General features: G+C 39.5%; 1 protein-coding gene across 1 annotated transcript in view; it reads right to left on the bottom strand.

Annotated features, from left to right (window-relative positions):
- Positions 1 to 19,305, bottom strand: part of LOC137310130 (leucine-rich repeat-containing protein 71-like) — a 114,376-nt gene that overhangs the window by 35,120 nt on the left and 59,951 nt on the right. The window contains exon 7 of the mRNA XM_067978100.1: positions 19,132 to 19,220. Coding sequence (XP_067834201.1) covers positions 19,132 to 19,220 — 89 coding nt within the window. The remainder of the gene's footprint in view (positions 1 to 19,131; positions 19,221 to 19,305) is intronic.

The following is a 19,305-nucleotide window of genomic DNA, read 5'->3' on the forward strand; positions in this document are numbered from 1 at the left end:
ACACACTCCATTAATACTGAACACTCACACACTCCTTTAATACTGAACACTCACACACTCCATTAATACTGAACACTCACACACTCCATTAATACTGAACACTCACACACTCCATTAATACTGAACACTCACACACTCCATTAATACTGAACACTCACACACTCCATTAATACTGAACACTCACACACTCCATTAATACTGAACACTCACACACTCCATTAATACTGAACACTCACACACTCCATTAATACTGAACACTCACACACTCCTTTAATACTGAACACTCACACACTCCATTAATACTGAACACTCACACACTCCATTAATACTGAACGCTCACACACTCCATTAATACTGAACATTCACACACTCCATTAATACTGAACACTCACACACTCCTTTAATACTGAACATTCACACACTCCATTAATACCGAACGCTCACACACTCCATTAATACTGAACACTCACACACTCCATTAATACTGAACACTCACACACTCCATTAATACTGAACATTCACACACTCCTTTAATACCGAACACTCACACACTCCATTAATACTGAACAATCACACACTCCATTAATACTGAACACTCACACACTCCATTAATACTGAACACTCACACACTCCATTAATACTGAACACTCACACACTCCATTAATACTGAACACTCACACACTCCATTAATACTGAACGCTCACACACTCCATTAATACTGAACATTCACACACTCCATTAATACTGAACACTCACACACTCCTTTAATACTGAACATTCACACACTCCATTAATACCGAACGCTCACACACTCCATTAATACTGAACACTCACACACTCCATTAATACTGAACACTCACACACTTCATTAATACCGAACACTCACACACTCCATTAATACTGAACGCTCACACACTCCATTAATACTGAACATTCACACACTCCATTAATACTGAACACTCACACACTCCATTAATACTGAACACTCACACACTCCTTTAATACTGAACACTCACACACTCCATTAATACTGAACACTCACACATTCCATTAATACTGAACGCTCACACACTCCATTAATACTGAACACTCACACACTCCTTTAATACTGAACACTCACACACTCCATTAATACTGAACACTCACACACTCCATTAATACCGAACACTCACACACTCCATTAATACTGAACACTCACACACTCCTTTAATACTGAACACTCACACACTCCATTAATACTGAACATTCACACACTCCATTAATACTTAACACTCACACACTCCATTAATACTGAACACTCACACACTCCATTAATACTGAACGCTCACACACTCCATTAATACTGAACGCTCACACACTCCATTAATACTGAACACTCACACACTCTGTTAATACTGAACACTCACACACTCCATTAATACTGAACACTCACACACTCCATTAATACTGAACGCTCACACACTCCATTAATACTGAACGCTCACACACTCCATTAATACTGAACACTCACACATTCCATGAATACTGAACCCTCACACACTCCATTAATACTGAACATTCACACACTCCTTTAATACCGAACACTCACACACTTCATTAATACTGAACACTCACACACTCCATTAATACTGAACACTCACACACTCCATTAATACTGAACACTCACACACTCCATTAATACTGAACACTCACACACTCCATTAATACTCAACACTCACACACTCCATTAATACTGAACGCTCACACACTCCATTAATACTGAACATTCACACACTCCATTAATACTGAACACTCACACACTCCTTTAATACTGAACATTCACACACTCCATTAATACCGAACGCTCACACACTCCATTAATACTGAACACTCACACACTCCATTAATACTGAACACTCACACACTCCATTAATACTGAACACTCACACACTCCATTAATACTGAACACTCACACACTCCATTAATACTGAACACTCACACACTCCATTAATACTGAACACTCACACACTCCATTAAACCGAACACTCACACACTCCTTTAATACTGAACACTCACACACTCCATTAATACTGAACACTCACACACTCCATTAATACTGAACACTCACACACTCCATTAATACTGAACACTCACACACTCCTTTAATACTGAACACTCACACACTCCATTAATACTGAACACTCACACACTCCATTAATACTGAACACTCACACACTCCATTAATACTGAACACTCACACACTCCATTAATACTGAACACTCACACACTCCTTTAATACTGAACACTCACACACTCCATTAATACTGAACACTCACACACTCCATTAATACTGAACACTCACACACTCCATTAATACTGAACACTCACACACTCCATTAATACTGAACACTCACACACTCCATTAATACTGAACACTCACACACTCCATTAATACTGAACACTCACACACTCCATTAATACTGAACACTCACACACTCCATTAATACTGAACACTCACACACTCCTTTAATACTGAACACTCACACACTCCATTAATACTGAACACTCACACACTCCATTAATACTGAACACTCACACACTCCATTAATACTGAACACTCACACACTCCATTAATACTGAACACTCACACACTCCATTAATACTGAACGCTCACACACTCCATTAATACTGAACATTCACACACTCCATTAATACTGAACACTCACACACTCCTTTAATACTGAACATTCACACACTCCATTAATACCGAACGCTCACACACTCCATTAATACTGAACACTCACACACTCCATTAATACTGAACACTCACACACTTCATTAATACCGAACACTCACACACTCCATTAATACTGAACGCTCACACACTCCATTAATACTGAACATTCACACACTCCATTAATACTGAACACTCACACACTCCATTAATACTGAACACTCACACACTCCTTTAATACTGAACACTCACACACTCCATTAATACTGAACACTCACACATTCCATTAATACTGAACGCTCACACACTCCATTAATACTGAACACTCACACACTCCTTTAATACTGAACACTCACACACTCCATTAATACTGAACACTCACACACTCCATTAATACCGAACACTCACACACTCCATTAATACTGAACACTCACACACTCCTTTAATACTGAACACTCACACACTCCATTAATACTGAACATTCACACACTCCATTAATACTGAACACTCACACACTCCATTAATACTGAACACTCACACACTCCATTAATACTGAACGCTCACACACTCCATTAATACTGAACGCTCACACACTCCATTAATACTGAACACTCACACACTCTGTTAATACTGAACACTCACACACTCCATTAATACTGAACACTCACACACTCCATTAATACTGAACGCTCACACACTCCATTAATACTGAACGCTCACACACTCCATTAATACTGAACACTCACACATTCCATGAATACTGAACCCTCACACACTCCATTAATACTGAACATTCACACACTCCTTTAATACCGAACACTCACACACTTCATTAATACTGAACACTCACACACTCCATTAATACTGAACACTCACACACTCCATTAATACTGAACACTCACACACTCCATTAATACTGAACACTCACACACTCCATTAATACTCAACACTCACACACTCCATTAATACTGAACGCTCACACACTCCATTAATACTGAACATTCACACACTCCATTAATACTGAACACTCACACACTCCTTTAATACTGAACATTCACACACTCCATTAATACCGAACGCTCACACACTCCATTAATACTGAACACTCACACACTCCATTAATACTGAACACTCACACACTCCATTAATACTGAACACTCACACACTCCATTAATACTGAACACTCACACACTCCATTAATACTGAACACTCACACACTCCATTAATACTGAACACTCACACACTCCATTAAACCGAACACTCACACACTCCTTTAATACTGAACACTCACACACTCCATTAATACTGAACACTCACACACTCCATTAATACTGAACACTCACACACTCCATTAATACTGAACACTCACACACTCCATTAATACTGAACACTCACACACTCCTTTAATACTGAACACTCACACACTCCATTAATACTGAACACTCACACACTCCATTAATACTGAACACTCACACACTCCATTAATACTGAACACTCACACACTCCATTAATACTGAACACTCACACACTCCTTTAATACTGAACACTCACACACTCCATTAATACTGAACACTCACACACTCCATTAATACTGAACACTCACACACTCCATTAATACTGAACACTCACACACTCCATTAATACTGAACACTCACACACTCCATTAATACTGAACACTCACACACTCCATTAATACTGAACACTCACACACTCCATTAATACTGAACACTCACACACTCCATTAATACTGAACACTCACACACTCCTTTAATACTGAACACTCACACACTCCATTAATACTGAACACTCACACACTCCATTAATACTGAACGCTCACACACTCCATTAATACTGAACATTCACACACTCCATTAATACTGAACACTCACACACTCCTTTAATACTGAACATTCACACACTCCATTAATACCGAACGCTCACACACTCCATTAATACTGAACACTCACACACTCCATTAATACTGAACACTCACACACTCCATTAATACTGAACATTCACACACTCCTTTAATACCGAACACTCACACACTCCATTAATACTGAACAATCACACACTCCATTAATACTGAACACTCACACACTCCATTAATACTGAACACTCACACACTCCATTAATACTGAACACTCACACACTCCATTAATACTGAACACTCACACACTCCATTAATACTGAACGCTCACACACTCCATTAATACTGAACATTCACACACTCCATTAATACTGAACACTCACACACTCCTTTAATACTGAACATTCACACACTCCATTAATACCGAACGCTCACACACTCCATTAATACTGAACACTCACACACTCCATTAATACTGAACACTCACACACTTCATTAATACCGAACACTCACACACTCCATTAATACTGAACGCTCACACACTCCATTAATACTGAACATTCACACACTCCATTAATACTGAACACTCACACACTCCATTAATACTGAACACTCACACACTCCTTTAAGACTGAACACTCACACACTCCATTAATACTGAACACTCACACATTCCATTAATACTGAACGCTCACACACTCCATTAATACTGAACACTCACACACTCCTTTAATACTGAACACTCACACACTCCATTAATACTGAACACTCACACACTCCATTAATACCGAACACTCACACACTCCATTAATACTGAACACTCACACACTCCTTTAATACTGAACACTCACACACTCCATTAATACTGAACATTCACACACTCCATTAATACTGAACGCTCACACACTCCTTTAATACAGAACGCTCACACACTCCATTAATACTGAACGCTCACACACTCCATTAATACTGAACGCTCACACACTCCATTAATACTGAACACTCACACACTCTGTTAATACTGAACACTCACACACTCCATTAATACTGAACACTCACACACTCCATTAATACTGAACGCTCACACACTCCATTAATACTGAACACTCACACATTCCATTAATACTGAACCCTCACACACTCCATTAATACTGAACATTTGCACACTCCTTTAATACCGAACACTCACACACTCCATTAATACTGAACACTCACACACTCCATTAATACTGAACACTCACACACTCCATTAATACTGAACACTCACACACTCCATTAATACTGAACACTCACACACTCCATTAATACTCAACACTCACACACTCCATTAATACTGAACGCTCACACACTCCATTAATACTGAACATTCACACACTCCATTAATACTGAACACTCACACACTCCTTTAATACTGAACATTCACACACTCCATTAATACCGAACGCTCACACACTCCATTAATACTGAACACTCACACACTCCATTAATACTGAACACTCACACACTCCATTAATACTGAACACTCACACACTCCATTAATACTGAACACTCACACACTCCATTAATACTGAACACTCACACACTCCATTAATACTGAACACTCACACACTCCATTAAACCGAACACTCACACACTCCTTTAATACTGAACACTCACACACTCCATTAATACTGAACACTCACACACTCCATTAATACTGAACACTCACACACTCCATTAATACTGAACACTCACACACTCCATTAATACTGAACACTCACACACTCCTTTAATACTGAACACTCACACACTCCATTAATACTGAACACTCACACACTCCATTAATACTGAACACTCACACACTCCATTAATACTGAACACTCACACACTCCATTAATACTGAACACTCACACACTCCATTAATACTGAACACTCACACACTCCATTAATACTGAACACTCACACACTCCATTAATACTGAACACTCACACACTCCTTTAATACTGAACACTCACACACTCCATTAATACTGAACACTCACACACTCCGTTAATACCGAACACTCACACACTCCATTAATACCGAACACTCACACACTCCTTTAATACTGAACACTCACACACTCCATTAATACTGAACGCTCACACACTCCATTAATACTGAACACTCACACACTCCTTTAATACTGAACACTCACACACTCCATTAATACTGAACATTCACACACTCCTTTAATACTGAACGCTCACACACTCCATTAATACTGAACGCTCACACACTCCATTAATACTGAACGCTCACACACTCCATTAATACTGAACGCTCACACACTCCATTGATACTGAACACTCACACACTCCGTTAATACTGAACACTCATACACTCCATTAATACTGAACACTCACACACTCCATCAATACTGAACACTCACACACTCCATTAATACTGAACACTCACACACTCCATTAATACTGAACATTCACGCACTCCTTTAATACTGAACACTCACACACTCCATTAATACTGAACGCTCACACACTCCATTAATACTGAACACTCACACACTCCATTAATACTGAACACTGACACACTCCATTAATACTGAACATTCACACACTCCTTTAATACTGAACACTCACACACTCCATTAATACTGAACGCTCACACACTCCATTAATACTGAACACTCACACACTCCATTAATACTGAACCCTCACACACTCCATTAATACTGAACATTCACACACTCCTTTAATACCGAACACTCACACACTCCATTAATACTGAACACTCACACACTCCATTAATACTGAACACTCACACACTCCATTAATACTGAACACTCACACACTCCATTAATACTGAACACTCACACACTCCATTAATACTGAACACTCACACACTCCATTAATACTGAACATTCACACACTCCATTAATACTGAACACTCACACACTCCATTAATACTGAACACTCACACACTCCATTAATACTGAACACTCACACACTCCATTAATACTGAACACTCACACACTCCATTAATACTGAACCCTCACACACTCCATTAAAACTGAACACTCACACACTCCATTAATACCGAACGCTCACACACTCCATTAATACTGAACGCTCACACACTCCATTAATACTCAACACTCACACACTCCATTTATACCGAACACTCACACACTCCATTAATACTGAACGCTCACACACTCCATTAATACTGCACCCTCACACACTCCATTAATACTGAACACTCACACACTCCATTAATACCGAACACTCACACACTCGATTAATACTGAACACTCACACACTCCGTTAATACCGAACACTCACACACTCCATTAATACTGAACATTCACACACTCCATTAATACTGAACACTCACACACTCCATTAATACTGAACGCTCACACACTCCTTTAATACTGAACACTCACACACTCCATTAATACTGAACGCTCACACACTCCTTTAATACTGAACGCTCACACACTCCATTAATACTGAACGCTCACACACTGCATTAATACTGAACACTCACACACTCCATTAATACTGAACACTCACACACTCCTTTAATACTGAACACTCACACACTCGATTAATACTGAACACTCACACACTCCTTTAATACTGAACCCTCACACACTCCATTAATACTGAACACACACACACTCCATTAATACTGAACATTCACACACTCCATTAATACTGAACACTCACACACTCCATTAATACTGAACATTCACACACTCCGTTAATACTGAACACTCACACACTCCATTAATACTGAACACTCACACACTCCATTAATACTGAACACTCACACACTCCTTTAATACTGAACACTCACACACTCCTTTAATACTGAACACTCACACACTCCATTAATACTGAACACTCACACACTCCTTTAATACTGAACACTCACACACTCCATTAATACTGAACACTCACACACTCCATTAATACTGAACACTCACACACTCCGTTAATACCGAACACTCACACACTCCATTAATACTGAACACTCACACACTCCATTAATACTGAACACTCACACACTCCTTTAATACTGAACACTCACACACTCCATTAATACTGAACACTCACACACTCCGTTAATACCGAACACTCACACACTCCATTAATACTGAACACTCACACACTCCATTAATACTGAACACTCACACACTCCATTAATACTGAACGCTCACACACTCCATTAATACTGAACATTCACACACTCCATTAATACTGAACACTCACACACTCCTTTAATACTGAACATTCACACACTCCATTAATACCGAACGCTCACACACTCCATTAATACTGAACACTCACACACTCCATTAATACTGAACACTCACGCACTCCATTAATACTGAACATTCACACACTCCTTTAATACTGAACACTCACACACTCCATTAATACTGAACGCTCACACACTCCATTAATACTGAACACTCACACACTCCATTAATACTGAACCCTCACACACTCCATTAATACTGAACATTCACACACTCCTTTAATACCGAACACTCACACACTCCATTAATACTGAACACTCACACACTCCATTAATACTGAACACTCACACACTCCATTAATACTGAACACTCACACACTCCATTAATACTGAACACTCACACACTCCATTAATACTGAACACTCACACACTCCATTAATACTGAACACTCACACACTCCATTAATACTGAACATTCACACACTCCATTAATACTGAACACTCACACACTCCATTAATACTGAACACTCACACACTCCATTAATACTGAACACTCACACACTCCATTAATACCGAACGCTCACACACTCCATTAATACTGAACCCTCACACACTCCATTAAAACTGAACACTCACACACTCCATTAATACCGAACGCTCACACACTCCATTAATACTGAACGCTCACACACTCCATTAATACTCAACACTCACACACTCCATTAATACCGAACACTCACACACTCCATTAATACTGAACGCTCACACACTCCATTAATACTGAACCCTCACACACTCCATTAATACTGAACACTCACACACTCCATTAATACCGAACACTCACACACTCGATTAATACTGAACACTCACACACTCCGTTAATACCGAACACTCACACACTCCATTAATACTGAACATTCACACACTCCATTAATACTGAACACTCACACACTCCATTAATACTGAACGCTCACACACTCCTTTAATACTGAACGCTCACACACTCCATTAATACTGAAAATTCACACACTCCATTAATCCTGAACACTCACACACTCCATTAATACTGAACATTCACACACTCCATTAATACTGAACACTCACACACTCCATTAATACTGAACATTCACACACTGCATTAATACTGAACACTCACACAATCCATTAATACTGAACATTCACACACTCCATTAATACTGAACACTCACACACTCCATTAATACTGAACATTCACACACTCCATTAATACTGAACACTCACACACTCCTTTAATACTGAACACTCACACACTCCATTAATACTGAACATTCACACACTCCATTAATACTGAACACTCACACACTCCATCAATACTGAACACTCACACACTCCATCAATACCGAACACTCACACACTCCGTTAATACCGAACACTCACACACTCCATTAATACTGAACGCTCACACACTCCATTAATACTGAACATTCACACACTCCATTAATACTGAACACTCACACACTCCATTAATACTGAACACTCACACACTCCTTTAATACTGAACACTCACACACTCCATTAATACTGAACACTCACACACTCCTTTAATACTGAACACTCACACACTCCGTTAATACCGAACACTCACACACTCCATTAATACTGAACGCTCACACACTCCATTAATACTGAACATTCACACACTCCATTAATACTGAACACTCACACACTCCATTAATACTGAACACTCACACACTCCTTTAATACTGAACACTCACACACTCGATTAATACTGAACATTCACACACTCCATTAATACTGAACACTCACACACTCCATTAATACTGAACACTCACACACTCCTTTAATACTGAACACTCACACACTCCATTAATACTGAACATTCACACACTCCATTAATACTGAACATTCACACACTCCATTAATACTGAACACTCACACACTCCTTTAATACTGAACACTCACACACTCCATTAATACTGAACACTCACACACTCCATTAATACTGAACACTCACACACTCCTTTAATACTGAACACTCACACACTCCATTAATACTGAACATTCACACACTCCATTAATACTGAACATTCACACACTCCATTAATACTGAACACTCACACACTCCTTTAATACTGAACACTCACACACTCCATTAATACTGAACACTCACACACTCCGTTCATACTGAACACTCACACAGTCGATTAATACTGAACACTCACACACTCCTTTAATACTGAACACTCACACACTCGATTAATACTGAACACTCACACACTCCTTTAATACTGAACACTCACACACTCCATTAATACTGAACATTCACACAATCCATTAATACTGAACGCTCACACACTCCATTAATACTGAACGCTCACACACTCCATTAATACTGAACACTCACACACTCCTTTAATACTGAACACTCACACACTCCGTTAATACTGAACACTCACACACTCCATTAATACTGAACACTCACACACTCCTTTAATACTGAACACTCACACACTCGATTAATACTGAACACTCACACACTCCATTAATACTGAACACTCACACACTCCTTTAATACTGAACACTCACACACTCGATTAATACTGAACACTCACACACTCGATTAATACTGAACACTCACACACTCCTTTAATACTGAACACTCACACACTCCTTTAATACTGAACACTCACACACTCGATTAATACTGAACACTCACACACTCCATTAATACTGAACACTCACACACTCCATTAATACTGAACATTCACACACTCCTTTAATACTGAACACTCACACACTCCATTAATACTGAACGCTCACACACTCCATTAATACTGAACACTCACACACTCCATTAATACTGAACACTGACACACTCCATTAATACTGAACATTCACACACTCCTTTTATCCTGAACACTCACACACTCCATTAATACTGAACGCTCACACACTCCATTCATACTGAACACTCACACACTCCATTAATACTGAACCCTCACACACTCCATTAATACTGAACATTCACACACTCCTTTAATACCGAACACTCACACACTCCATTAATACTGAACACTCACACACTCCATTAATACTGAACACTCACACACTCCATTAATACTGAACACTCACACACTCCATTAATACTGAACACTCACACACTCCATTAATACTGAACGCTCACACACTCCATTAATACTGAACATTCACACACTCCATTAATACTGAACACTCACACACTCCTTTAATACTGAACATTCACACACTCCATTAATACCGAACGCTCACACACTCCATTAATACTGAACACTCACACACTCCATTAATACTGAACACTCACACACTCCATTAATACTGAACATTCACACACTCCTTTAATACCGAACACTCACACACTCCATTAATACTGAACAATCACACACTCCATTAATACTGAACACTCACACACTCCATTAATACTGAACACTCACACACTCCATTAATACTGAACACTCACACACTCCATTAATACTGAACACTCACACACTCCATTAATACTGAACGCTCACACACTCCATTAATACTGAACATTCACACACTCCATTAATACTGAACACTCACACACTCCTTTAATACTGAACATTCACACACTCCATTAATACCGAACGCTCACACACTCCATTAATACTGAACACTCACACACCCCATTAATACTGAACACTCACACACTTCATTAATACCGAACACTCACACACTCCATTCATACTGAACGCTCACACACTCCATTAATACTGAACATTCACACACTCCATTAATACTGAACACTCACACACTCCATTAATACTGAACACTCACACACTCCTTTAATACTGAACACTCACACACTCCATTAATACTGAACGCTCACACACTCCATAATACTGAACGCTCACACACTCCATTAATACTGAACACTCACACACTCCATTAATACTGAACGCTCACACACTCCATTAATACTGAACGCTCACACACTCCATTAATACTGAACGCTCACACACTCTGTTAATACTGAACACTCACACACTCCATTAATACTGAACACTCACACACTCCATCAATACTGAACACTCACACACTCCATTCATACTGAACACTCACACACTCCATTAATACTGAACACTCACACACTCCATTAATACTGAACATTCACACACTCCTTTAATACTGAACACTCACACACTCCATTAATACTGAACGCTCACACAATCCATTAATACTGAACACTCACACACTCCATTAATACTGAACACTCACACACTCCATTAATACTGAACATTCACACACTCCTTTAATACTGAACACTCACACACTCCATTAATACTGAACGCTCACACACTCCATTAATACTGAACACTCACACACTCCATTAATACTGAACCCTCACACACTCCATTAATACTGAACATTCACACACTCCTTTAATACCGAACACTCACACACTCCATTAATACTGAACACTCACACACTCCATTAATACTGAACACTCACACACTCCATTAATACTGAACACTCACACACTCCATTAATACTGAACACTCACACACTCCATTAATACTGAGCACTCACACACTCCATTAATACTGAACGCTCACACACTCCATTAATACTGAACATTCACACACTCCATTAATACTGAACACTCACACACTCCTTTAATACTGAACATTCACACACTCCATTAATACCGAACGCTCACACACTTCATTAATACTGAACACTCACACACTCCATTAATACTGAACACTCACACACTCCATTAATACTGAACACTCACACACTCCATTAATACTGAACACTCACACACTCCATTAATACTGAACACTCACACACTCCATTAATACTGAACACTCACACACTCCATTAATACTGAACACTCACACACTCCATTAACACTGAACACTCACACACTCCATTAATACCGAACACTCACACACTCCTTTAATACTGAACACTCACACACTCCATTAATACTGAACACTCACACACTCCATTAATACTGAACACTCACACACTCCATTAATACTGAACACTCACACACTCCATTAATACTGAACACTCACACACTCCATTAATACTGAACACTCACACACTCCATCAATACTGAACACTCAAACACTCCATTAATACTGAACCCTCACACACTCCATTAATACCGAACACTCACACACTCCATTAATACTGAACGCTCACACACTACATTAAAACTCAACACTCACACACTCCATTAATACCGAACACTCACACACTCCATTAATACTGAACGCTCACACACTCCATTAATACTGAACCCTCACACACTCCATTAATACTGAACACTCACACACTCCATTAATACCGAACACTCACACACTCGATTAATACTGAACACTCACACACTCCATTAATACTGAACGCTCACACACTCCATTAATACTCAACACTCACACACTCCATTAATACCGAACACTCACACACTCCATTAATACTGAACGCTCACACACTCCATTAATACTGAACCCTCACACACTCCATTAATACTGAACACTCACACACTCCATTAATACCGAACACTCACACACTCGATTAATACTGAACACTCACACACTCCGTTAATACCGAACACTCACACACTCCATTAATACTGAACGCTCACACACTCCATTAATACCGAACACTCACACACTCCATTAATACCGAACACTCACACACTCCATTAATACTGAACGCTCACACACTCCTTTAATACTGAACACTCACACACTCCATTAATACTGAACACTCACACACTCCATTAATACTGAACGCTCACACACTCCATTAATACTGAACGCTCACACACTCCATTAATACTGAACGCTCACACACTCCATTAATACTGAACGCTCACACACTCCATTAATACTGAACGCTCACACACTCCATTAATACTGAACACTCACACACTCCGTTAATACTGAACACTCATACACTCCATTAATACTGAACACTCACACACTCCATTAATACTGAACGCTCACACACTCCTTTAATACTGAACACTCACACACTCCATTAATACTGAACGCTCACACACTCCATTAATACTGAACCCTCACACACTCCATTAATACTGAACACTCACACACTCCATTAATACTGAACGCTCACACACTCCTTTAATACTGAACACTCACACACTCCATTAATACTGAACGCTCACACACTCCATTAATACTGAACACTCATACACTCCATTAATACTGAACACTCACACACTCCATTAATACTGAACGCTCACACACTCCTTTAATACTGAACACTCACACACTCCATTAATACTGAACGCTCACACACTCCATTAATACTGAACCCTCACACACTCCATTAATACTGAACACTCACACACTCCATTAATACTGAACGCTCACACACTCCATTAATACTGAACACTCACACACTCCGCTAATACTGAACACTCATACACTCCATTAATACTGAACACTCACACACTCCATCAATGCTGAACACATACACACTCCATCAATACTGAACACTCACACACTCCATTAATACTGAACACTCACACACTCCATTAATACTGAACATTCACACACTCCTTTAATACTGAACACTCACACACTCCATTAATACTGAACGCTCACACACTCCATTAATACTGAACACTCACACACTCCATTAATACTGAACACTCACACACTCCATTAATACTGAACATTCACACACTCCTTTAATACTGAACACTCACACACTCCATTAATACTGAACGCTCACACACTCCATTAATACTGAACACTCACACACTCCATTAATACTGAACCCTCACACACTCCATTAATACTGAACATTCACACACTCCTTTAATACCGAACACTCACACACTCCATTAATACTGAACACTCACACACTCCATTAATACTGAACACTCACACACTCCATTAATACTGAACACTCACACACTCCATTAATACTGAACACTCACACACTCCATTAATACTGAACACTCACACACTCCATTAATACTGAACATTCACACACTCCATTAATACTGAACAGTCACACACTCCATTAATACTGAACACTCACACACTCCATTAATACTGAACACTCACACACTCCATTAATACTGAACCCTCACACACTCCATTAATACCGAACACTCACACACTCCATTAATACTGAACGCTCACACACTCCATTAATACTCAACACTCACACACTCCATTAATACCGAACACTCACACACTCCATTAATACTGAACGCTCACACACTCCATTAATACTGAACCCTCACACACTCCATTAATACTGAACACTCACACACTCCATTAATACCGAACACTCACACACTCGATTAATACTGAACACTCACACACTCCGTTAATACCGAACACTCACACACTCCATTAATACTGAACGCTCACACACTCCATTAATACCGAACACTCACACACTCCATTAATACCGAACACTCACACACTCCATTAATACTGAACGCTCACACACTCCTTTAATACTGAACACTCACACACTCCATTAATACTGAACACTCACACACTCCATTAATACTGAACGCTCACACACTCCATTAATACTGAACGCTCACACACTCCATTAATACTGAACGCTCACACACTCCATTAATACTGAACGCTCACACACTCCATTAATACTGAACGCTCACACACTCCATTAATACTGAACGCTCACACACTCCATTAATACTGAACACTCACACACTCCGTTAATACTGAACACTCATACACTCCATTAATACTGAACACTCACACACTCCATCAATACTGAACACTCACACACTCCATCAATACTGAACACTCACACACTCCATTAATACTGAACATTCACACACTCCATCAATACTGAACACTCACACACTCCATTAATACTGAACACTCACACACTCCATTAATACTGAACGCTCACACACTCCATCAATACTGAACACTCACACACTCCATTAATACTGAACGCTCACACACTCCATCAATACTGAACACTCACACACTCCATTAATACTGAACACTCACACACTCCATTAATACTGAACGCTCACACACTCCATCAATACTGAACACTCACACACTCCATTAATACTGAACGCTCACACACTCCATTAATACTGAACACTCACACACTCCGTTAATACTGAACACTCATACACTCCATTAATACTGAACACTCACACACTCCATCAATACTGAACACTCACACACTCCATTAATACTGAACACTCACACACTCCATCAATACTGAACACTCACACACTCCATTAATACTGAACATTCACACACTCCATCAATACTGAACACTCACACACTCCATCAATACTGAACACTCACACACTCCATCAATACTGAACACTCACACACTCCATTAATACTGAACACTCACACACTCCATCAATACTGAACACTCACACACTCCATCAATACTGAACACTCACACACTCCATTAATACTGAACATTCACACACTCCATCAATACTGAACACTCACACACTCCATCAATACTGAACACTCACACACTCCATTAATACTGAACATTCACACACTCCATTAATACTGAACACTCACACACTCCTTTAATACTGAACACTCACACACTCCATTAATACTGAACATTCACACACTCCATCAATACTGAACACTCACACACTCCATCAATACTGAACACTCACACACTCCATTAATACTGAACATTCACACACTCCATTAATACTGAACACTCACACACTCCTTTAATACTGAACACTCACACACTCCATTCATACTGAACACTCACACACTCCATCAATACTGAACACTCACACACTCCATTAATACTGAACATTCACACACTCCATCAATACTGAACACTCACACACTCCTTTAATACTGAACACTCACACACTCCATTAATACTGAACACTCACACACTCCATTAATACTGAACACTCACACACTCCATTAATACCGAACACTCACACACTCCATTAATACCGAACACTCACACACTCCTTTAATACTGAACACTCACACACTCCATTAATACTGAACACTCACACACTCCATTAATACTGAACACTCACACACTCCATTAATACTGAACACTCACACACTCCATTAATACTGAACACTCACACACTCCATTAATACTGAACACTCACACACTCCATTAATACTGAACACTCACACACTCCATTAATACTGAACACTCACACACTCCATGAATACTGAACACTCACACACTCCATGAATACTGAACACTCAGACACTCCATTAATACCGAACACTCACACACTCCATTAATACTGAACACTCACACACTCCATTAATACTGAATGCTCACACACTCCATTAATACTGAACACTCACACACTCCATTAATACTGAACACTCACACACTCCATTAATACTGAACGCTCACACACTCCATTAATACTGAACACTCACACACTCCATTAATACCGAACGCTCACACACTCCGTTAATACCGAACACTCACACACTCCATTAATACTGAACACTCACACACTCCATGAATACTGAACACTCACACACTCCATGAATACTGAACACTCAGACACTCCATTAATACCGAACACTCACACACTCCATTAATACTGAACGCTCACACACTCCATGAATACTGAACACTCACACACTCCATGAATACTGAACACTCAGACACTCCATTAATACCGAACACTCACACACTCCATTAATACTGAACACTCACACACTCCATTAATACTCAACACTCACACACTCCGTTAATACTGAACACTCACACACTCCATTAATACTGAACACTCACACACTACATTAATACTGAACACTCACACACTGCATTAATACTGAACGCTCACACACTCCATTAATACTGAACGCTCACACACTCCGTTAATACTGAACGCTCACACACTCCGTTAATACTGAACACTCACACACTCGATTAATACTGAACACTCACACACTCCATTAATACTGAACACTCACACACTCCATTAATACTGAACACTCACACACTCCATTAATACTGAACACTCACACACTCCATTAATACTGAACACTCACACACTCCATTAATACTGAACACTCACACACTCCTTTAATACTGAACCCTCACACACTCCATTAATACTGAACCCTCAGACTGATCAATTACAAAGCCTACAGACTCTGATGATTTCCTGAAGTCTCCCACACTCTGCAAATACTGAAGCTCCCAGTCACTGAATCCCGTGACAGTAAATGTTTGATTGTGGGTCGGGTGGTAATGAGGAGAATGTTGGGCTGTGCTCGAACCTCTTGCTCCACCATTGTGTTCCGTTTTTCCTTGTTTCCTGACCTTGATACTTTTGTCTTGCTGGCCTTCATGTCCGAAGTAAGAGAACCTGAAAGGGCAACAAGAGTACAATTTTCAGGGGCAAGATTAACAGATATAAAAATCAGCTCTGGGGCGGTGCGTGTCCGAGTCTG

The sequence above is a fragment of the Heptranchias perlo genome, unplaced genomic scaffold, assembly GCF_035084215.1.
Source record: "Heptranchias perlo isolate sHepPer1 unplaced genomic scaffold, sHepPer1.hap1 HAP1_SCAFFOLD_223, whole genome shotgun sequence".
NCBI classification, from domain to species: Eukaryota; Metazoa; Chordata; class Chondrichthyes; order Hexanchiformes; family Hexanchidae; genus Heptranchias; species Heptranchias perlo.